The sequence below is a fragment of the Cyprinodon tularosa genome, unplaced genomic scaffold (assembly GCF_016077235.1).
Source record: "Cyprinodon tularosa strain WSP-4 unplaced genomic scaffold, ASM1607723v1 ctg129, whole genome shotgun sequence".
NCBI lineage: Eukaryota > Metazoa > Chordata > Actinopteri > Cyprinodontiformes > Cyprinodontidae > Cyprinodon > Cyprinodon tularosa.
In genome coordinates this window covers 649,640-673,420 of record NW_024038103.1, presented here as the reverse complement: position 1 = coordinate 673,420, position 23,781 = coordinate 649,640, and the positions used below count along the sequence as shown (strand labels likewise).

Here is a 23,781-nt window from a genome sequence, read left to right as displayed (position 1 = left end):
CAAAATCGAAACCTACCTTTATTTTCATTTAACTGTGGTAGATTGTAGCACATCAATACTTCAGACAGTTCTTGTTCAAATCACTGCAAATACAGATGATGAATAAAGCGTTACCAAATAAGTCTGGTTTCTCCTTCAGTGTTGGTGGATCTTTGGAGAAATTTATAGTTTGTTTCTTTTTCCTTCGTAGACAGAAACTGTGTGGCCTTTGTCTTCTCTCCCCACTTCCTGTTTTCTCTCTGCTGTCGTCCATTCTGCATTTCTTCTGGAAAGTTTCCCATAACGTCTCTAAAAGTGGCAAAACCCCAGAACTGTTAAAAGGAGTGTTTCAAAATATCTATCTAGCAACCTTAATATTTCAGCTTGTCTGGCCATTTCACAGCAGCCAAACAATAGATCGATTTTGCTACCCCAGACTAAAATTCTATTTTGAATCAGTCTTTGGGGTCTTGTTTATCAAGACATACAGACTACTGCAAAATAAATCATCATTACAAAGGAGTCCTTCTGTTTTACTGTTTCTGTGTGTACACTGGTCACTCAACATTGCGAGATTAATTTATTATAAATTATGTCCCAAAAATAAGCGATTTATGTCCCAAAAAGTCTTGAAATTATATTTTTCCTTTTACTGTGGAAGAAAGAATTGACAGAATTTACATTGATCCCTTTCTGTTTATGTATATTTTGAAAAAATTGTTAACATGTGAGCATATATATACCTGAATTTGTCTAACAGATGCACAGGACAGCTGTCCCAGTGTGGCTGAAGGCAGATTTGGGAAAATTTATATGAAGGCTCGACACAACAATATAGTCGAGGGTTTATCCTTAATAATATAAAGGCCAACATAAAGGATATAAAGGAAAATATAATGAACAAAGTTGTTGGTGTTTTGTCTTAATGGCTGCAGAATTGCAGAAAAGCCTGAGCCATTAAATTCATAGAAACAGCTTACTGTGGCATGTGGTATTTTCCTGATGCAGCTTTGATTATTGATAAGTCAGGCTTCAGAATAAATAGTAATGTTAGTTGTTCCCTGAACCAAATTTAAAGGAGAGGAGGAAGCTACCTTTATATGACTCTGTGGACTCTTTGGCGAAACAGTTAAAAACATTGTTTTTAATTAAAAAAAATAATAAAAAAATTAATGCTTATTTTTAATGGAATTGTATCTTATTTTGTTTATTTTCCATTTTAACTGCTTTTTTGTTGGTTTTCAGTACATTGCTTTTGCGATCCTTTATCTGTGAAAGGCACTTACTGTAATAAATACATTTTACTGACTTAAGAAAGAAGTAATTTAAGTAAGTGCTTAGGTAAGTAGAAAAGGAAAGAAGGAAGGAAGGAACTATGGTTTCCTGACCTAAACCCGATACAACTGGGACGAATTAGAACAGAAACTGCAGGTGTAATGTACTCAACACTCATGTCTGAGTTAAAACTGAGCTTTTGGAGGATTTGTCAACAGATCCCATAACAAGCCTTTGCACAACTGCAACCCTTAACTGGCAGAATTGCTGTAAATAAAATGACTGTACTACCCAAAATTATTTTGATATTCTTAATGATACCAATTCACCATCATCTCTCTTGGTTTTAAACGATTGATTCTGTATCTACTCACTTCTAATGAAAAAAACAAAACACCAAGGATTAAATAATCAAAACTGTAAAAGCTCTAATTATACACAAATCACTTATAAACATATCTGATATCCCATTTTTAGATAAACCCATGAAACGCCACTTTTGTTTTAAGGAAGTAACAAGATCTTCGGCCCTAACAGCCTAACAATGGAAGATCCACCAAATTTCCATCGTCCAAAGCAAAGTTGTTAAAGTTACACAAACACCACCAAGTTTTTACACAAGTGCAATAAACACATTAGACACCTCAATAAACCCAACACATTATTTATACTCTTTATACTGGACTCGGTCCTAAACTAATTAATTTATTATGTTGCTGCAGCTAAAATTATCAATATTGAAAACAATCAGTATCAAAAATAATAATAAGTAATAAAAAAATGTGAATATAAAGTCTCCTAAGAAATAATTTCCAAAGAATACCATAAAAACATTAAATATTCAAGCTAATAAATACACTGGAAAAAAATCAAAATCTATACAAGTCATTTTTTATTAAAATAAGTGCATTTGTTCTTGGATTGAGGAGGTAAAAGAGACATTTTGCCAACGGAACAAGACAATCTACACTTAAGATAAGAAAACACAATTGCATTGTCTTATTTCAAGTGCATATTATCTTATTTTAAGAGTAAAAATATTAATTCCATTGGCAAACTATCTAATTTACCTACCCAAATTAAGGGTAAATACACTTAATTTAAGAAATTCTGATTTATTTCTAGATCATTTTTCCAGTGCATTACCAATAACTAAATGAGGAAAAAAGGTTTTCATTTGCTCCAGATTCTGGCTTCTGGACTTAAGCTGTAAAAATATTTACTACTTCCCCAAAAATCTTCATTAATTTCATACAGAATTCTCCATAGAGCCCTGTACACCGGTGACAGTTTAGGTAAAATGGGATTCACAAATGTATTTTCTTTACCCTGCACTAATTCATATATCCATGCTACCTGTCTTAGCAACCCAGTCAAACTCTCTGCTTGCTAGGGGACCTAACAGTACATGACAATAAAAAAAGAAACTGCATAACTTTGCTTGCTGCTTTAGTCGTCGCCAGGCATACTATACACTCATGAACTGAAAAACTAAAATAAACATTTACATAAAACAATAAAAAACTAATCCTTTATATCTGCGTAGAGAATACTAAACCAGAGATTCTCTCTACTCCTTCTCTTTACTTAAGAACCAATATTCCACCAACACTTTCAATTATTCCATTCTTATTTATAATACACAGCTTTTTCAGTCTAATATATAATAATGGTTGCTATTATTACTATTATTGACAATAATAATTCTTTCCTAATCTGCTTTTATTCATTTTTTCTTTTGTTCACTTATTTCAGTTTCGATGTACAAAAAGAACATGATATTAATTATTATTTCATGTTAATACTGTTGAGATTATGTTTTTGATAACCAATATCATTGACAGTGACACTTTAAAAAAACAGACAAAATACAGATTTTATGCTTTTAAGAAAAATTTAATAGTACTATTGAAAAATCAATAGTAGTAAAGCTCCAGTCCTTGTTTTATTAATATAATGTTAACAATATTCAACAGTGCTGTTAGAACACTGCCACCTCTGTTTTTAATGCATCTCTGTAAATCAGGGAATAATAAAAAAAAACACTAACATATATGCGAGTGGGCCTCATCTGATCTCTCCCCTTGTGATATTATTGCTTTGGTATTTCTGTTTTTTTCTTCTTTTACTCAATTTACTTTGCCACATACTCACACAAGCACACATTGTACCTATCCTTTTTTTTAAGTTTGTTAATTTATCCTCTTTTTCCATAAATGTTAACTTAAAAATCTTTTTTTAAAAGGCTTACCAATGGCTGCAAGGTTAGGCCAACATAAAATGAAATCCCATAGACCATGAATGGAGGGTAGTGCTCTTATCGCATTTAAATCAAATATCAAAATACATCAAATTATTAGTAAGAAGACCAAGGAATTTATAGTGATCTCAATTACTTTTAAACAAATGTGCTCTAAAAGAAAAATTATATTCCAATAGAAATTAATTCTTTCCTATTACAAAAATAAAAATCATCAGGGGTTTAAAAATGGCAGAAAGTGTTTCTCTCAGCTAGAAGGACATTTTTGCTAAAATGGTTGGCATCTATTAAATGTGTAATAATTTCAAATCAGTTTTGTTCCAAAACCAAAAGCCTCGGGTAGTTATATTTCTATTTGTTTGATCTGCTTTAATAAATGACAAGCAGATGAATTTTAATAAACTACTCATAACTTATTTCTTAAAGAAAAACAGTAAATTTTAGCTACCAGAGTGCGCTTGACAAGTAACTTGCAGGTTTAATGCATAAATCTTATGACACTATCAAACTTTACACAATAATGGCATGTAAATAAACATTTGCTGTGCAAAACTTTAAAATCAAACTGTAATTTCAATGAACAAGTATTAAATAAGAGGAAAACTTTAATTAGAAAAAAATCTTATCCCAATATAGGAAGCCTATTGTAATACAACACTAATCTGTTGCCTCTGCTTTAAAACAAACAGAGCTGCCACGGCTCTGTGACGCTGAACCGGCTACACTGATGCACTCTGCTACTGTAACTGGGAACATTGGAGGTAGACAACATTTTTTGCTCTCATGTGAATCTGTAACACTTTTCATTGGCTGATGTGATTCACATAAGTGCAGTTAATCTTAAAGATGCAATTTTAACCTTTCTTCAGACAGGAACAGGGACACCAACAACCAGTGATGGTGGGGGATTAGGGGAGCTGTGGGCATAATCGCTGTGAAACAATCAGGAAATAACTTTTTATTCATCAGATTAACAACAGTTTTTAATCAAAGCAAGTTCTCCTATTGTTACTCTGTGCCTCTCTACCAAGTTATTCCTCTCTTCAGCGAATACAACTCAAATTAAAGTTCTTTGGGTTTTAACTTTGCGGCATAAATTATGAGTGAAAATTGCATTGAGAATCAAGTACATGAAATAAAGTGAGAACACACACATATGTAGATAATCAGAGCTCAGTCCGTGAAACCGCCTTCAGAGCAGAAACGTTTAAAGGTTTTCTGTGAATGTTTGACCAACCCGAGCATCTCTTTCTGAAAATCCACAGGATCCTGTTGCTGATGTTGTGCATAACTTAACTGGTTTATCTAAAATTCTGATCTAATTATATTTTCATAACATGTTATAATGATGGGGTTGTTATTTTAACAGTTTTTTTTGTCATGATGTGTTTCTGTCACCTTTAATATGGTTATTTAAAAAAAAAAGCTTTGTTCTGTTTAAAAAGCACTTTTTGATTTTTGAACATGTAAGGGATAATGGGGGAATGAACCTGGTTGGGACACAGCACGGTGGTGCATGGCTACAAAACTGAAATGTTTAGCATTGACAAATTATTAGTCAATAATTTTCCCAATAGATCACATATTCATTTCATTTGGTTTGGTTTTCTTTATCATTGTTTTTTCCCTTGAGCCACGATGTCTGGCCTAAATTACCTAGAAAAAACTGCCACCATATCAAGCAGTCTCCCTCTGTGTTTTGGATCTGATAGCAGACCACTGTGGACCAGCAGACTTACTTTTAAAGCCAAGGAAATATTCACCACTGTAGATTAAACCCTACATCAGAAAACCAAACAGTTCCCTGCTCAGGTTAGGTTAATATCAGTTTAGCTAGTTAGTTCTTATGTTTAAACCATTCAGTGATCCAACCCTCTAAAGTCAAATAGGCAAGTTTTATACATCTCAGATTAGGCTAATATTTAAAGTTACAGTGTTGCTTTAAAGGCTGGCGGACTCAGATTACTGCAAACTACTCTGTAGAGTATATTCAATATGTCTTTCATGAAATTATATTTAAACATTATCCTCTACTGTGTACAGCTTTAAACTTAAATGTTAATTGTGTTGATTTAGCATTATCCATCCATCTACTTCCGCTTATCCGGGGGTCGGGTCACAGGGGTAGCAGCTTCAGTAGGAAGGCCCAGATGCCTCTCTCCCCAGCCACTTGGTCCAGCTCCTCTAGGGGAAACCAAAGGCACTCCCAGGCCAGCCGAGAAACATAGTCCCTCCAGCGTGTCCTGGGACTCCCCCTGGGCCTCCTCCCGGTGGGACGTGCCTGGAACATCTCACCAGGGGGACGTCCAGGAGGCATCCTAACCAGATGCCTGAGCCACCTCAACTGGCTCCTCACGATGTGGAGGAGCAGCAGCTACTCTGAGTCCCTCACCCTATCTCTAAGGGAGAGCCCAGACACACAACGGGATCTCATTCTTTCGGTCATGACCCAAAGCTCATGACCATAGATGAGAGTAGGAATGTAGATCGACCGGTAAATCGAGAGCTTTGTTTTTGGCTCAGCTCTCTCTTCACCAATCCAACTGTTGACCTCCTGCTCCATCTTCCCCTCATGCGTAAACAAGACCCCAAGATACTTAAACTCCTCCACCAGGGGCAGTACATCCTCCCCAACCTACTACCCTTTTCCAGCTCAAGACAATGGTCTCAGAATTGGAGGCACTGATCCCCATCCCTGCTACTTCACACTTGGCTGCAAACCGACAGCATTAGTTAGTTTAAATAAATCCTGCAGTTATAAAGGAACTCTGGCCCAATGCATTGATTTTGAAAGAAAAAGAAAATAAACTTTTATGTTGATGGATTTACTCAAGTGGTTGCCACTGTAAAGAAAGGGAGAACAAGCTGTTTTCTCATTCCTGCCACCTGCTGGACTGAAGGTGTAGTGAAGTTTCTCTCTGGCTTGTTGCCTCAGAGCTTTACAAGTCAAATCTATAAATATTACGAATACTTTAAATATGAAAAATGGATGGAAGGTTTCTCCAGCTGTAGGGAGCAGGACTGCCCCTTCCTCACTAATTGCTGCCAACGATCAGCTGACTGAAAGAAAGCTTAATCACAGTTCGCTTTATGAAAAGAATTGAAAGGTCGGTTCACTCCGGAACAAAAAAAAAAACACTGGAAACTTAGTGGCCTTATTGGGGGAAAAATGGCTACATTTAATGTGTGTTTATATTTCTTGAAATGTTATGACTGAAACTTAAAAATTTAAATGATAAATGCTACAGATTATATCTGTAAAATTGCTGTAATATATATTAATTGTACCTTTTGACTATTATCCAATTCTGCTCAGTTAAGTATCAGAAGAAAACATTTTAACCTTTATGTTTCATATAAAAACATTTAGATAACGTTCTACATATGTGTGAAAATAAAAAAGGAGCATAGCAGCTTTGTTGTCAGCTTGGACCTTATACTTATGTTAGTATATAAAATTATTTCGTACTCTGAACTACAGCTGACAGGGTACTGAATGGCATCGTCTTAACTTTTAAACTCTTCTGTCGTATTAAAGCAACACTGTGTATCTTTAAGTCATTCGTGGAGCTAGACCTATAACTTACACTAGAACGGCGCTATAAGGTCACATGAGCCATTTAGTGAAGGATCCCACCCTTTAAGTTACATAAGCAAGTTGCTGTAAACAGACCAGAAATTTTGTTTCATCTATCTGCAATTAGGCTAATACTTCAACGTGTCATATTAAAAAATTTTGACCAGCACTTTATTTTGCCTCCTGGATATTATTAAAGTCATTTCTGCACCTTAATCTCTTTACGGCACTGATTTATTTTCTAATCACCCTGAACAATCGGGTGATTCTCTCCTGTCTCTGTCTCTAACTCGTCTCCATCTTTCTCTGTGTTTATCTCTGCCACTCCGAGGCGATACAAAGCATCTCTGATCACCACCTGTCCAGGTTGACAAGCCTTCACAACCTGGCTGATCTGCTGGTTTACCACTTCTCTGCTGCTGAGGAAGTCTACCAGGCGCATATACAGGTAATAATAAGCTGCGTTGTTGAAAACCACGGGCTGTTTGTTTGCACTGTCTGTACGGTCCTCTGCTTCCTTAGAAGAGGCGTTCTCTGTTATATCAGTCTGTTCTTTTAGAGCTTCCTCTGTGTGATGCTTCTCTTTGGTCTCCGTGTCCTGATCTGTTAGCAGATTGATATATGGCTCCAGATCTCTGCAGTGGGTCATAGAGTGATGTTCCAGGGCAGAGGTCTGCTGCGCAGACCCTGGAGGACAAACCAGCCAGCAGGAAGGAGACTTTGTGATGGGGTGAACCTGCTGGTTCTCCGTCACCAAGGAGAGGTCGGCATCCGGCTGGTCCTGTAGCTCAGGGCATGAAACAAACTGAAACACAAACAAAAGTCCATCTGGTTTGAAACATACTTTGTTTTTGAGAGGAAAAACAACACAGAGACACAACATGATACTTGCAGAGAACCCTGAAGTTTATCATTTAATAATACAGTAGATTGGAATCAAATCAATATCATGGCTATCCTGTGTTTTCAGTCAATAAAAGCATGAGGCCCATTAAGGGTAATCCGTGCAGAGCACTGGCCATGCCTCGCCTTTATCTGTTTTCCAGTAAATTTATTGATTTCATTTCAGAAATGTTTCTGAAATACAGACTTTGTGGAAAGACTCACTTCTGGCTTTTCGAAGGGGTCAGAGAAGCAGCCCTGGTTCCTGCCCCACATCTGTGCTGCGATCTGCGGATACTGCAGATCAGTGCAAAGCGCCACTTGACGAGGACAGTCGCAAACATAAACTGGGGGCCAGTTACGGGAGGAGAGGAGCAGATCAATGTGGTCCCGAGCCGTCTCTCCTCTCACCAAGTACTTAGAGGAACACACCACCTAAAGGCAGGATGAGGAGATGACAGGTAGTGTAGTAATTCAATTCCTTAGCCTGAGATCGATTCAGTTTATTTCTATAGCGCCAATTCACAACACATGTCATCTCAAGGCATTTTACAATTCACCAGACCATATAGTCAAATTTATTAAAATTTTCTATCTAAGGAAAACCAGTTGATTGCATCGACTCATTGACTCAAAGGCAATCTCTCACACTAAGCATGCTTGTAGCGACAGTGGAGAGGAAAAACTCTCTTTTAACAGGAAGAAACCTCCAGCAGAACCAGGCTCAGTGTGAGCGGCCGTCTGCTGAGGCCGACTGGGGTTCGAGGAGACAGAAGCAGAGATAGAAAAAGCAACTGTAAAAGGCGGCGCCGTCCAGGAAACACACAGCCAGGCAGACGAGCTCTGAGCCAGCTCCCATGTCAGAGGATGAAGAGAGCACATCCAGCCAGTCACAGTCAGAGAAATAGGACTACACTGAAAAAAGTTAGCTCTCGAACATCTATAAACAAAGCTACTATGAGAAAAAGCAGAGAGAGCATAACAAGTGTTCAATAACACAAATGGAAATTAATACAGAGTTCCTAGATGAATGAATCGATCCAGAGCTTGGCTTGAGATTATTTACCCTATTTAATGCAGAATGAACTTTATACAGTTCTATTTGTAAACATAAAGACTACGTAAACTCTTTAAGTAGTCCCCATTAAGCTGTGCTGTATGGCAAAGCATATCTTCATTTATTGTTCTGAAGATGAGGAAGTGGTGTTAGAAAAGTGGAGGGCATTAAGCAAAACATTTGTACAGGACCTGCTTGATCATTTGCTTCCAACCTCACACCCAGCATTTATTACGAAGGGAATTTTATGATACAAAAAAAAACAAAAGGAAATTTGAAGAAGGAATGTACACTTCTAACAAGGTGAAACACTCATTGTAAAGGATATACAAATAGCAGAGCTCTTGTTTTTACCTTGTGGGGGCAAACCTTGGAGAGCTTGCCTGCTGTGAGATGGGCCGGTGGCTGTGGAGCTGTGGAAAGGCCACTGTGAACATGTGTGTACAGGTTGACCAGAGAGGCCAGAAGCTCATTCTAGAAGTGAGAGACAGAAGAAAGAAACAAAAAAAATATGTTAACTTCAATGATTAAGAAGCCAAATTACAAGATCACATATAATAGAGCAGGTCTGAGTAAAGTAAACCAAAGGAGCAGCTGTCAGAGAGAGAAGTGAACATTTAATTGGTGTAACTGCCACATTAAGTTATTTTTGACAGTATATTAAGTCATATTACGTGCTTTTATTCTCATGTAAAGAGACGGATGAGCTTAATTTACCAACTAGGTTTTTTTCTCAATGCAGCTTTTTTAATTGTTTCATGTGGGCCGATGTGATTAGTTTTTTGTTTAACACCCTCTAGTCGTCTGAAGCACTTCCGTTTCGTGGAACAAGTTTGCTGCTGTTTTTACTGTTTGTATCATTTTGTTTCTATGATTACAGTATTCTGTTAGTGGTTGCAGAATGTTTTCATTTCATTTGTTTTGTTGAAGTTTTCTTTTTGTTTCTGTTTTATTGATTGCAGCATTTTTTGTTTGCAGCCTTTTCCAGTTGCAATTATTTTTCATGTTTGCATGTTTTGGAGTTTGCATGCTCCGTGTATTTCTCGCTGTATGTTTTGCATTTGCACCCATTTGCAGCTCATTTACCTTTGGTTTGCAGCGTTTTTCTGTTGCATTTGATTAATTGTATTAATAAATCCCCTGATTTATTAATACAATTTTATAAATACAATTTTATATTAATAAACCAGTCTTAATCAAGGTATTAGAATAAAGAGAGCTAAATAGACATGCATAGCCTGATTGTCAACTTTTTATATGTAAAATTGTTCATTCAATAACCAGATATTCTTCCACTTAAGAAGCATTACAGGGTGCTGGTCTATAAGATTAAATCACAATATAAAAAAAACTCTCCAGTGCATGACTGCAAAGAGTGAAAATAAAAGGGTTCAAAGGGGGTTAATACTTTGCTTAAAGGCTCCTATAAGCCATGCTCATAGGCTGAGAGGAGGATACACCCACACATTAGTCTTTCCCCCACCAATACACACCTTAGTGGAGCCAGTAGCCAGGCCAACCCCACAGGACTCCAGTATCGCTCTCAGCTCCTCCTCGCTGTGATCTTCAACCTGTTGTAGTCGGAGCTGCCCATCATGGATCAGACGAACCAAAACTGACGGATCTCCTGAAAACACAAAAAATCTGAAGATGTTGGAATGGAAGAGAAACTAACACACCGTAACATTTCCCTTACATCTGAGCACATTTTTATTATTGATCATCTAGTTTACCAAGCATCAACAAAACAACATTTAAATATGTTATTCATGCAGGGGCCTACATTTTTAATTCTCCCTTCTAAAGCAAGAGTAACAAAAACCTGCAGGCTGTTGTATCTGTGCCATGAGTTTGTCCTTCTCTGTGTTGATGACTGTGGGGCTCCTCATTAAAGGGGGGGAAAATGGAGCAATGATGGAAGCATCCATCTGTGTGATGGGGATGTCTGCAGGGAAAGCTGCCTGCTCGATCGCTTCGCCCTCCATGGTCAGCCAGAAGTCATCCACCAGTACTTCATCTGAGACTGAACCCTCAGGCCAGGTGAACTGCAGAGGTTATGAAATAAATAGGCTCATAGATCTTTCCAAAGCTGCTAAATTAGTTGCAAAATCATATTCACGCTCTGTCACCTCCACATTCTTCAGCTCCAGTGCATATTTTCTGTCCCTCTGTGCAATCTCAACTTTTGGTGCAATGCCACAAATACCACAGATCATGTCGTTGTAATCCCGCACTGTCAGACACTCAAAGGCCCAGTAACCGCACAGGAAAAGCTCTTGAACTTGAGATGATCCCTCTGAGGACAGACTGTGGACTAATGGAAGACCAAAGACACTGAAAGACTGATCGAAACACAAACTAAACTGTATGAATAAATGCGTGCAGAGTAAATCTGGAATCTACCTGGATGATTTGGGGTTTGGTCAAAAACAGACCTGGCAGCCTGAGATGGAGTTTGGCCCAGTTTGATGTTTGCTCTGACCTTCAGAAACAAGTCGAGACTTACAAGCAGTCGGTTCCCAATGTTGAACAAACCTAAACAAACCAAAAAACAACATTTCATACAAAGATATCTGATTGTTCTAACGTAGAGTTTGGCAGCTTATATTTAGTTCCATTACATTAATCCTTTATCAATTATTGTTGGAGAGATCTACAAATAATACATAAAAGCATGTGAGGAGAAATAAAAACTGTTCCCAGGGTATTAGGAATGAGATGCTCAGAGATACATTTAGAGAAAAAAAACATAAACCTAGCAACAACATAATGCCTGCTGCTTACAGATAAAACAACTTTTAAATCAAACAGTTTATCATTCACCCTTCTGTTTCTTAAATTAATCAAAAAAGCTGAAATTGAGATAAAAAGATAAATACAGCGGTCTCCGATGAAAAAACAATTCAACTATAAATCTATCATTATCTACTAATAAAAATGTATCAAATAGGATTTTGGTAACATGCTCACTTTGAATAAAACTAGAAGAAACAAGGTAAAAAAGACGTTTATGCTGCTGACACCCAATATGTTTTAGGTTGGGGTGCCCCCTAGAGGCCAGTTGATAAATCTGAGTAAATGAGAATAATTAGAAAGTTTTAACCAGGTGAGCTTTGTTCTAGAGTCGATCACACAGAAATCTGTGAAAAAACTGATTTTAACTCAAAATGAAACTACAATAAAATCTTATTAGGTGCAGCTGCTGAGTGATTGTGTTTACCTGGATGCAGATCTGTGAAGCAGTGCAGGGCTAAACATTTAACGTTGGGACACACTTTAAGCTGCAGAGACGCCGTCTGCATCAGAGTCTCCGTCAGCAGCCAGCAGTCTTCCTGCCCTGCGATGGTACTGCAGGGTCCGATCATAAAAACACACAGATTGATTAACCAACAACATGGTTGGAGACAGAATGCTAAACAAGGAAAGACTTCTCAGGTGCACCCTTACCCCTGCCCCCCTTTGAACAGAGGGTAGTTACACAGGCCGCAGTGTGTAGCTGCCGATTCATAAAACTGAGGCCACCCAGTCTCAAAGAGCGTCTCAGTGTCGACATTGTTTTCCTCACCGCTACGAACCAAAACAACTTTAACACTGTTCAGCTCCTGGATGATTCTTGTTATTTCCTGAAGCTCCGTCTCGCTCTCAGGAATCTGCAGCGTGCTGCGGATTAACTGCAGAGTGCTCTGCCGCTGGATGTCCTTCTGGGCAGGACTCAGGTCCTGATAGGGATCTAGCAAAGTCTCGGGCTAAGGAAAGAAAAACAAGAAATGAATAACATTAACAGCACAATGATGCATCAAAAGGAAAACCATGTCACACTAGATCAAGTTGTATGGAGGTTGGTAGTATTGAGGGAAGAAGGGGCAATGCGGTTCATAATAGCTCAGTTAGTCAGGGAGCCAAAAAAGCCATTAAGAGCTTCTAGAAAGGAAAAAGGTAGTTATTATGGAGGCGTATCAGCAAGCAGTCAACCCATCTAAGCAGAGAGCAACAAAGCTGAATTTAGCTTTCCCATTTTATCCCTTTTACCTGCCTGTTAGGGAAGACGCTAAATTTGGAAACTTCCATCATTTATGAATCTTACAGTTCTCTACAGGGAACAAAGACTCTGCTTTGCCTAGCTATTAATGCTAACCATGCTAAATACTAACATGAAAACTCTCTGTTTTATCCACCTGCTTATCCTTCCAGGAACAAACAACACATTTAGATCTAAAAGCAATTTTAATGAGAAAAATGAACCTGGTAGTCATGGTAACCAGAGAGACACAAAATGCATAAAAAAGACTGTACAAACTACAAAAGAAAGATCCCAAATGGGTTTTTTTTTTTTTTACTCATGGTTTGAACTCAGGACGTCCTTGCTGCAAGGCTACAGCTATTCATTATAACCCCCGAACCTAAAGACTTAGATTGTCTTAAAGATGATGAATTTTAAGTGTGCAGTAATAAAGTTTGTGACTACAGCTGCACTGTACATTAAATTGAAGTCATAATTCCTACATCAATGTGAGCAAAAAAAATTAAAAAGGCCTGTTAGGATGCCATATTTTGGAGGTTATTTCAAGAGGAATTCATGTATTCTGTATGTTTTGCTGTTTGGATAGACTTTTACCAATCTAGATACCATTTTTTTTCATGGTCCTGATGCTGCAACTCTCAAAAGATCCTAAAGAAAAGGTAAATTTACTGGAAACTAAACAGTCATTACGATATTTGGAGAAAATAGTAGAAGTATATCTTGAAAGAATTATTTGTGTACCTAAAGAGAAATTAAATATGAGAATCTGCAGGTGGCAGCTCTCCAAACGCTGAGATCCTAGATTAGCCATCAAATCTCGATAGATTTGGGTTTTAAATTCCGCAGACGTTGCAGCCGACATATTTTGATGTAAAGTTAAAATAAATTCATGCAATGTCTGTATTACGTTCCCAGCCTGTATGCTACCTGCACCACCTGTAGGGCTTGTCGTACCTTAGGAGATGTGGTATTCTTTCTGGTCAGCTCGCTGCCACATTTGGGGCAAACAACAGGTTTATGGCGGTTCTTATAAATGTAGTCACAGGCCGGGTTCTTACAGCGGCCCCGTCCTCGTGCTGTAGATAGCCCCAAATCCTACAAAAGCATGCAAGAAAAGGATCTCTTAAACAAACCTTAAAACAAATCATGGAAACATGAAAAAAAATGAATCGACCTTACAAACTCTAAGTTTACTTACAAAGCAGGAAACCGTGTGTTTAAAAGGCATCAGGGACACAACATTCACACCTCTGTCGGAGGATGAGGTGACATGCTGTTTTCTGTCTGCAGGAGCAGAGGGGTCCTGCAGAAAAAGGAGGAGAAAGGGAAGAAATCTTGACTTTGTCTCTTTCATTCTGAGCTGTCAGTGTTTTGTGGATTTTAACCTGGTTGGTAGAGTTCGTTGGGACGGTCTGACCAAGCTGCTTTAAAGTGCTGGGTTTAAGACCCGACAAACTCTCCCGAGGCGCTGCAGCTAGAGACAGAAATCTAACAAAATCAAATTTCTCCACTGTGTATTGCTAAGGTCACAAGTGTGACTAAATTAGCATCATGTGTAAAATCATGATAGAAAACAACGGAACGACATGTAGCATACCTGCAGATGCATTCTTGTTTTTGGAAACACCCTGAAGTTTTTCTTTTTCAGGCGGGACAGGCAAGATCTGAATGACGGCACCGCCTGCGATTCAACCCAAAAACAAACAAATATATTGGCTCAGGTGATAACAATTTATCCTCACGCTGACACAGCATGTGATGGAGGATCTGATCTCTGTCCAGGGTTACCTGGCTTATAGAGGGCAGGAAGGATGGGTCTCACAGGCCTCTTCTGGATAACACCACTGCTCTTTACTGCTTTCTCAGAAGGGTTTTTAGAGCTTCCTCTTATCTGTGTACTTGGTATAGCATAAAAGAAAATAATACAATAAAAAGCAGGAAGACAAATAGAAGTGGTTTAATTTAATCTTAAATGAAAACAAAGGGGAGCTAAAGCTAACTAGCTCAAGTTGTAAGTCACCCGACTTACGGATAGGAGGCCCTGTGTTAGAAGCCCTGCGGGGTTAATAAGAGCCAGTGTGGGTTCTTAGGCAAGACCGTTCACGCTATGTTCATGCCTACTTTGTAAGTTGCTCTGGATAAAAGTGTCTGCTAAATGCATCAATATTTACAAACATCTGAACTATATTGAAATTTAATCTAAATTTGTGTGTTTTTTTTCTTCCTTGTATTAGTTTTACCAGTTTATCTAAAATTGGTTAGCTAAAGCTAACCTTAGACGCAAACCAAGTCGGAAAGATACCAAATAAAGGATGAGTGAAATGAACAGCAGATACTAGATACTAGTTAGTCACATTACTGAGCACAAGTGGTCAGCCAATGAGGTCAATTTTTTTCCTATCCCAGTGTGAAGAAAATAAATAAATAAATACTGGCCCCTCCCATCCTGGTGAATTTTGTCTAGAACTGTCACTACCAGCATCCTTTGAGTACATTTAGCATTGATCTTTACCAGACTTGAGGAAGCGGTGTGGCGCTGCTGCCCTCTGGGGGCGCTGCAGTTAAATGTGCGGGTTGTTTGACGTCACCCTGATCTGCTTGTCCTTCTTTCTTAGTTTCACTGATGTCTGCAGAAACATTCAGTGCAGCCTGGCGGCTCTCCCCACTCTTGTTGTCAGTTGTTAGCTTAGAAGCTCCAGATTTCTCTTGTTTTCTTTTGGCCTAAAACAAAAAAAAACACACAAAAAAACACTAATATAGTCAAAACCAACTGTGAACTTTAAATGAAGTATTTTCTGGTAGAAGCAACTGGACCTTTACAGCAGGTATCCATTTTCCTCCCAAATGGCTCCCACATTCAGGACATGTAGGCGGTTTGTGTCGAGTGACGTACATGAATGAGCAGCCAGGATTTAGACACCTCCCTCGACCTCTCCTGGTGTAAGTCTTTAAAGACTGCAGCAACACAGAGAGCAGTAACCTTTACATCTTTTAATCACAGTTTCCATTCAAATATGATGAATAACATGATGTAGGTTATTACCATTTTGTAAGAAGGTCTGGTAACCTGATCCGATTTGGCTCCTACAGATATCATCATGACCGGCTGCAGAGTACTGAGGCCTGCTAAAGGTCGGGGCTCCAGAGGGTTCTTGATCAAAGGAAATTAGTTCAAACATATTAATTGTGTTTTATTACTTGTAAATTATTCAGGTCTGAGAGTAATGAAGCTGAAGATTCACCTGTGTGGGAACAATGGCTAGCATCTGTGTAATTTCTCTTGGCATCATTTGCACCGTTACCCCACTGGATTTTGTTTTCACAGTTACAGCCTGCAGCGTCTCATCAGCAGAACCCTGTGAGTCTTGGGTGTCTGTGGAGGTCAGGGTTTTCAACGAAGGCTTGAGTGAAGTTCTTTGGAGAGAAACAGAGGATGACTCCACTGTTTCTTCTGCTGTGTCACTAGGAACAGAAGGGAGCTCTGAGATTTGCACCTCGGCAGCCAACCCAACAGGTTCCACTTGGCATTCAGGGACCCTGAGGGCGACAGAGGGCAAGCCTTCTTCGGCTGGAGGGTCCTGTAATTTGATGGTCCCCTCTGAGCGAGAGCCTGCAGACTGATAATTAGAGGCAGCGCTGTTTGGCAGCAGAAAGCAATTGGCTCTGGGGAGGATTTTGCGGAAGCCTGGCAGGTGTTTGCAGGAGCCTTGAGATGTCTGAAGGAAAAAAAAAAACACTAATGAGGAAGTTGCTAAAAGCTTCTTTTAGAATCGATATATATATATCTGTCTCCAGATAGTTGCACAAATAATTTTCTGACAGATCCATTGATACGTACTGTATCTATCCCCTCCTTTTCCAACTTGGCTCTCTCCAGGTAGTAGCTCTTCTCAGCTACACTAAGTCTTTTCCAGCTCTCACTGATTCGCTTGTTAACCTCCGACTGAGGCAGATTCAGGGTTCCCAGTTGCATAATCTGCTGAACATCAAAGTAGTACAGCATGTAGGCAGACCTGAGAAAGTTCAAAAATCAAACATCGAAAATTAACAAACAGGAATTATTCCAGGTCCAGCAAATTACAGGTAAATTCATCCACATCACCTGGGCTTCTTGGGTTTTTCCAGACCGTTTTCCTCTGCCTTGCTCCTCCTCTTTCCGGGGGAAGTCATCTCCATTCGTTTGTTCTCACTTTCAACTTCTTCAGTCACTTTCACAACCTCCATCACCTCCACATCCTCCATGGCTTCAATGAGTCCAGGACACTGGCAAAAATGAATAGGCTTTACTTAAAAGATAGATAGAGGCGAAATAAAATAGAATTGACCCGTATTAAACTATAGTGCTGCATTTGGTTACTGAAGAATGCATTTATTTTTGACTATAATGTTACTTAAAGTAGATGAGAAACATTAGTTAGATAAAAGGAAGGCAATGGTGCTGAATAAATACGTCTCATAAATAAGGCTGAACACTGTTAAACTCTGCAGGAGGAAAAGTATAACCAACTTAACCACATAAAAATAATACATGCATGTACAATCCTCTGGTTTAATGGCGTGTGTTAATACTGCTTGCACACCGACTCAATTGTCCAATGAAATTCCGTCTTGTTGAAACATTATCTGCGTTCTTCCGACCTTTAAAAAACTGTTTCAGCTTCAATTAGGATTCGCTGCAGAAGCCTGGTATTGCTTAAAGGTTGACTAAATCTGCCACGTTTATGTTTATGCGTTAGAAAAGATTTACCAGGACCCGCTATAGCTAAAAAGTCCTAGCTCGCATAACGTCTGAGAAGAGAAAACATGGCGCTTTGTTGCCATGGGCTTTGTCCAATTAGATATCGCGATAGATAGGTCTTATCCAATCACGTGAGACGTTTTTGACACGTAAAAATTAGTCTAGCAGTGTTTAACAATTGCAGCCACATTGGGGCGCTGTTCTTCGTTGGGAAAATGTTATATTTGGTTTTCAGCTGCAAATTAAAATGTTCCCAAAACCTTTGCTTATCAATCTTTTAATTATCTTAAACTTCAGTTGTATGAATTTAAAGTTTATATATATATAAAAAAAATCAGACATTAATGTTTATTTAATTGAAAATATATTGTAGTACTCTTAAACCCTCTTCTCACCAAAAGGCACAAAAAAGCCATTTCAATCTGTTCCCAACTAAAAATTCTGTACAATTTATCGACGTAGAAGATATAAGTATTTGACCAATATATGTATGTATTTATGTTTATATACATTCATATATATGACACTCCTAAACACATATATTTGTAAGTTTGTTTGTCTTTCCTCCTGACTGTACTTGTTTATTGTATTATATTGTAACACCCCCCCTGGCATATTTATTTGTTTATCTGTTTTATATGTTATTGTTGACTTTAAGTGAAATAAATAAAACTAATAATAATAATAATAATAATAATAATAATAATAATAATAGTAATAATATAATAATAATATTATAATAATAAAACATTGGGGCACTGTTTCAGACTGTCCAACCAAAAAAATGTACTAAAATTATTTTAACAATAATAATAATTGTATAACAAAATGCATCCATAATTAGCAAGAAACTCAGGAAAATATTATTAATCAAATGTATCATATTAAATTTGTAAAATCTATTGCATTTGATCAATGGCGTAACTATCTGTAAACAGAGACTGCAGTTGCTTAGGGGCCCCATCACTGACATCTGGATGGCCCCCTACGCAATTGTAGACTGGGACGTCTCTTTGCAGTAAGGGTGTGAAAAATTTCTCCTAAACCAACCCAATGCTAATTCGTCTGACCAGACTAGGGTGGCCAGATGTCCAGCTTTAGGGCGGACAGTCCGGATTTTCATTGCACTGTCCGGCGTCCGGCGCTGCACCCAGCCGGACGTGTATTTGTCCTCCTTTACTCCCAGATTCCACATACTCCGTCAGCGCTCCACCCCGCTCACGTACGGAGTACTTGTCTGTCATGTAAATCAATGAGAGCTGTTCCACATCCTCCGCTCGTCACCGCCCACGTACGTCTTCTCCTTCACCGTCAAAATACGGAGCTGAGCTATTTTTTGCTCCCCTCCGGTCCGTCCAGATCAAGACCCGCTATTGCAATCGCACCAAACAGAAAAAAGAATGTAGAGAAGACCCGGTTTGTCAAATTAATTTATAGTAAAAACAGATCGGTATCTAGAAATTAGAGCATAGTTTGTATATATTCCCAAAAACTAAGAGCAATTAATTAAATAATCAGACCAGGAAGAAGTTGTGAGATTCTAGAGTGAATCTCACAACTTTAAAAGAAAATTCTTATTGCAGGAATGGATGAAGAGATGATGAGTTTGGAAGCAGAGAATAAACAGAGTTCATACAAACTATGTATGATCCTAGTTATCCCTGTTACAAAAATCCACAACAGAAAGAAAATATTTGGGCAGAAACTGAACATCTGCTGGATGATGATGGGGATTTTTTTAATATGTCAGATTAAATTAAGCGTTCACAGGTTTTATACAGGAATGAGGAACTCTAATTTAATGCTCTTTTAATGCTATTAGAAATAATTTTAATGCCATCAACAAGTATGTACACAAGTTATTAGTTTACATGAAATAAGGAGCTGTAAGCACAGTTTCATGACTCAAGTATATATATATATATATATATATATATGTATATATATATATATATATATATATATATATATATGTATATATATGTGTATATATATGTATATATGTATATATATATATATATATATATATATATATATATATATATATATATATATATATATATATATATATATATATGTATATATATATATGTATATATACACTATATTGCCAAAAGTATTTGCTCACCCATCCAAATTATTGGAATCAGGTGTTCCAATCACTTCCATGGCCACAGGTGTATAAATTCAAGCACCTAGGCATGCAGACTGTTTTTACAAACATTTGTGAAAGAATGGGTCGCTCTCAGGAGCTCAGTGAATTCCAGCGTGGAACTGTGATAGGATGCCACCTGTGCAACAAATCCAGTCGTGAAATTTCCTCGCTCCTAAATATTCCACAGTCAACTGTCAGCTGTATTATAAGAAAATGGAAGTGTTTGGGAACGACAGCAACTCAGCCACGAAGTGGTAGGCCACGTAAACTGACGGAGCGGGGTCAGCGGATGCTGACGCGCATAGTGCGAAGAGGTCGCCAACTTTCTGCAGAGTCAATCACTACAGACCTCCAAACTTCATGTGGCCTTCAGATTAGCTCAAGAACAGTGCGCAGAGAGCTTCATGGAATGGGTTTCCATGGTCGAGCAGCTGCATCCAAGCCATACATCACCAAGTGCAATGCAAAGCGTCGGATGCGGTGGTGTAAAGCACGCCGCCACTGGACTCTAGAGCAGTGGAGACGCGTTCTCTGGAGTGACGAATCGCGCTTCTCCATCTGGCAATCTGATGGACGGGTCTGGGTTTGGCGGTTGCCAGGAGAACGGTACTTGTCTGACTGCATTGTGCCAAGTGTAAAGTTTGGTGGAGGGGGGATTATGGTGTGGGGTTGTTTTTCAGGAGCTGGGCTTGGCCCCTTAGTTCCAGTGAAAGGAACTCTGAATGCTTCAGCATACCAAGACATTTTGGACAATTCCATGCTCCCAACTTTGTGGGAACAGTTTGGAGCTGGCCCCTTCCTCTTCCAACATGACTGTGCACCAGTGCACAAAGCAAGGTCCATAAAGACATGGATGACAGAGTCTGGTGTGGATGAACTTGACTGGCCTGCACAGAGTCCTGACCTCAACCCGATAGAACACCTTTGGGATGAATTAGAGCGGAGACTGAGAGCCAGGCCTTCTCGTCCAACATCAGTGTGCGACCTCACAAATGCGCTTCTGGAAGAATGGTCAAAAATTCCCATAAACACACTCCTAAACCTTGTGGACAGCCTTCCCAGAAGAGTTGAAGCTGTTCTAGCTGCAAAGGGTGGACCGATGTCATATTGAACCCTATGGATTAGGAACGGGATGTCACTTAAGCTCATATGTGAGTCAAGGCAGGTGAGCAAATACTTTTGGCAATATAGTGTATATATATATGTATAGATATGGATAGATAGAGAACATGGTGAAATCATCTTTACTCTCGACAGGCTGCGGCCATGTCATGAATTCCTCTTTTCCAGCCACTTTTTGCAGTTTGCATCGTCCTATTCTCTAGCTCTTTCTCGAGCTTCTTTTCCAAACAACTGCTTTATGATCAATTGCAGGAGTTCTGCGCAAATTAATCGTGTTAAAAAATGGTCACTTTTTAAACACCACAATGTATTAAATAAATACAAATGCTGGGAACCAATTCTTTTTTACATTTCTTTAATATTTTGTTCTATTCAGCTACACAAGCATCCTCTTTTAGTAATTTATTGATATGCCGCACAATGTCCTCCTTTTTGGTGCTATAGAAATGGCCACCCTAGACCAGACCGTATTTACACCACAACACATGCCATATTTCAACATGATGGTGAGCCATTTAAACACAAGACCAATAGCAAAGCTATAACTATAACTGTGAATAGTTTATTAGACGGTTGGTAAAAAAAAAAAAATACACTCATATAATATATTTCAAACCGCAAAAAAGATCTTAAAACTACAGAAGAGGATAAGGGCCACTGAAAAAAAAGTAACTGATTTTTAAATCTTATTTCAGTTTAATATTGGAAAAAATTCAGAATTCTGAGAAAAAATTCAGAATTCTAAGAAAAAAAGTCTGAATTCTGGGAAAAAAGTCAGAATTCTGATTTTTCTTCCCCCAATATTAAACTGAAATAAAATTTAAAAATCAGTTAACTTTTTTATTTTTTCAGTGGCCCTAATCCTCTTCTGTATAGATTGTGGTGTTTTAATTCATTTGGGGCCCACCCAGATAATGTTGCTTACGGGCCTATTGTTGTGTCGTTACGCCATTGCATTTGAGGTAACATATACATTGCAAATATAGACATATAGATATATATCTATACAGGGTAATGGGAGAAATAAATTTGTGGAAACGGACATGTTCTACCAATTACAGGTGCTGGTCATAAAATTAGAATATCATGAAAAAGTAGATTGATTTCAGTAATTCCATTTAAAAAGTGAAACTTGTATATTATATTCATACACTACATACAAACTCATATATTTCAGATGTTTATTTTGTTTAATTTTGATGATTACAAATGACAACAAATGAAAATCTCAAATTCATCATATCAGAAAATTAGAATATTGTGAAAAGGTTCACAATTGATGGCCCCTGGTGCCACACTCTAATCAGCTAATTAACTCAAACCACCTGCAAAAGCCTTTAAATGGTCTTTCAGTCTAGTTCTATAGGCTACACAATCATGGGGAAGACTGCTGACTTGACAGTTGTCCAAAAGACGACCATCGACACCTTGCACAAGGAGGGCAAGACACAAAAGGTCATCGCTAAAGAGGCTGGCTGTTCACAGAGCTCAGTGTCCAAGCACATTAATAGAGAGGCGAAGGGAAGGAAAAGATGTGGTCGAAAAAAGTGTACAAGCAAGAGAGATAACCGCACCCTGGAGAGGATTGTGAAACAAAACCCCTTCAAAAATGTGGGGGAGATTCACAAAGAGTGGACTGCAGCTGGAGTGAGTGCTTCAAGAACCACCACACACAGACGTATGAAAGACATGGGTTTCTGCTGTCGCATTCCTTGTGTCAAGCCACTCTTGAACCACAGACAGCGTCAGAAGCGTCTAAAGAGAAACAGGACTGGACTGCTGGTGAGTGGTCCAAAGTCATGTTCTCTGATGAAAGTAAATTTTGCATTTCCTTTGGAAATCAAGGTTCCAGAGTCTGGAGGAAAAGAAGAGAGGCACTTCATCCACGTTGCTTGAAGTCCAGTGTAAAGTTTCCACAGTCAGTGATGGTTTGGGGTGCCATGTCATCTGCTGGTGTTGGTCCATTGTGTTTTCTGAGGTCCAGGGTCAACGCAGCCACATACCAGGAAGTTTTAGAGCACTTCATGCTTCCTGCAGCTGACCAACTTTTTGGAGATGCAGATTTCATTTTCCAACAGGACTTGGCACCTGCACACAGTGCCAAAGCTACCAGTACCTGGTTGAAGGACCATGGTATCCCTGTTCTTAATTGGCCAGCAAACTCTCCTGACCTTAACCCCATAGAAAATCTATGGGGTATTGTGAAGAAGAAAATGCAATACACCAGACCCAACAATTCAGAAGAGCTAAAAGCCACTATTAGAGCAACCTGGGCTATCATAACACCTGAGCAGTGCCACAGACTGATCGACTCCATGCCACGCCGCATTGCTGCAGTAATACAGGCCAAAGGAGGCCCAACTAAATACTGAGTGCTGTACATGCTCATACTTTTCATGTTCATACTTTTCAGTTGGCCAACATTTCTATAAATCCTTTGTTTTTATTGGTCTTCAGTAATATTCTAATTTTCTGATATGATGAATTTGAGATTTTCATTTGTTGTCATTTGTAATCATCAAAATTAAACAAAATAAACATCTGAAATATATGAGTTTGTATGTAGTGTATGAATATAATATACAAGTTTCACTTTTTAAATGGAATTACTGAAATCAATCTACTTTTTCATGATATTCTAATTTTATGACCAGCACCTGTACTTGTTTCTTTTTGTTTAGTTCATCCAATGTACTTTCCTAACCATTAGTCCAG

At 38.5% G+C, this 23,781-nt stretch overlaps 1 protein-coding gene across 1 annotated transcript; it reads right to left on the bottom strand.

The window, feature by feature from the left end:
- Positions 1-6,769: 6,769 nt before the first annotated feature.
- Positions 6,770-17,876, bottom strand: hmgxb3 (HMG box domain containing 3). Its single transcript, XM_038276917.1, has 21 exons — positions 17,675-17,876; positions 17,154-17,314; positions 16,890-17,064; positions 16,294-16,767; positions 16,095-16,202; positions 15,866-16,006; positions 15,564-15,772; positions 14,840-14,949; positions 14,649-14,732; positions 14,437-14,525; positions 14,250-14,354; positions 14,006-14,146; positions 12,478-12,776; positions 12,251-12,378; positions 11,434-11,565; positions 11,160-11,344; positions 10,853-11,075; positions 10,524-10,657; positions 9,385-9,504; positions 8,199-8,408; positions 6,770-7,896 (listed from the first exon to the last, which is right to left on the bottom strand). Exons 2-21 carry the CDS (start codon positions 17,291-17,293, stop codon positions 7,333-7,335), a joined length of 3,771 nt encoding a protein of 1,256 aa, XP_038132845.1. The 5' UTR covers positions 17,294-17,314; positions 17,675-17,876; the 3' UTR covers positions 6,770-7,332.
- Positions 17,877-23,781: the final 5,905 nt, after the last annotated feature.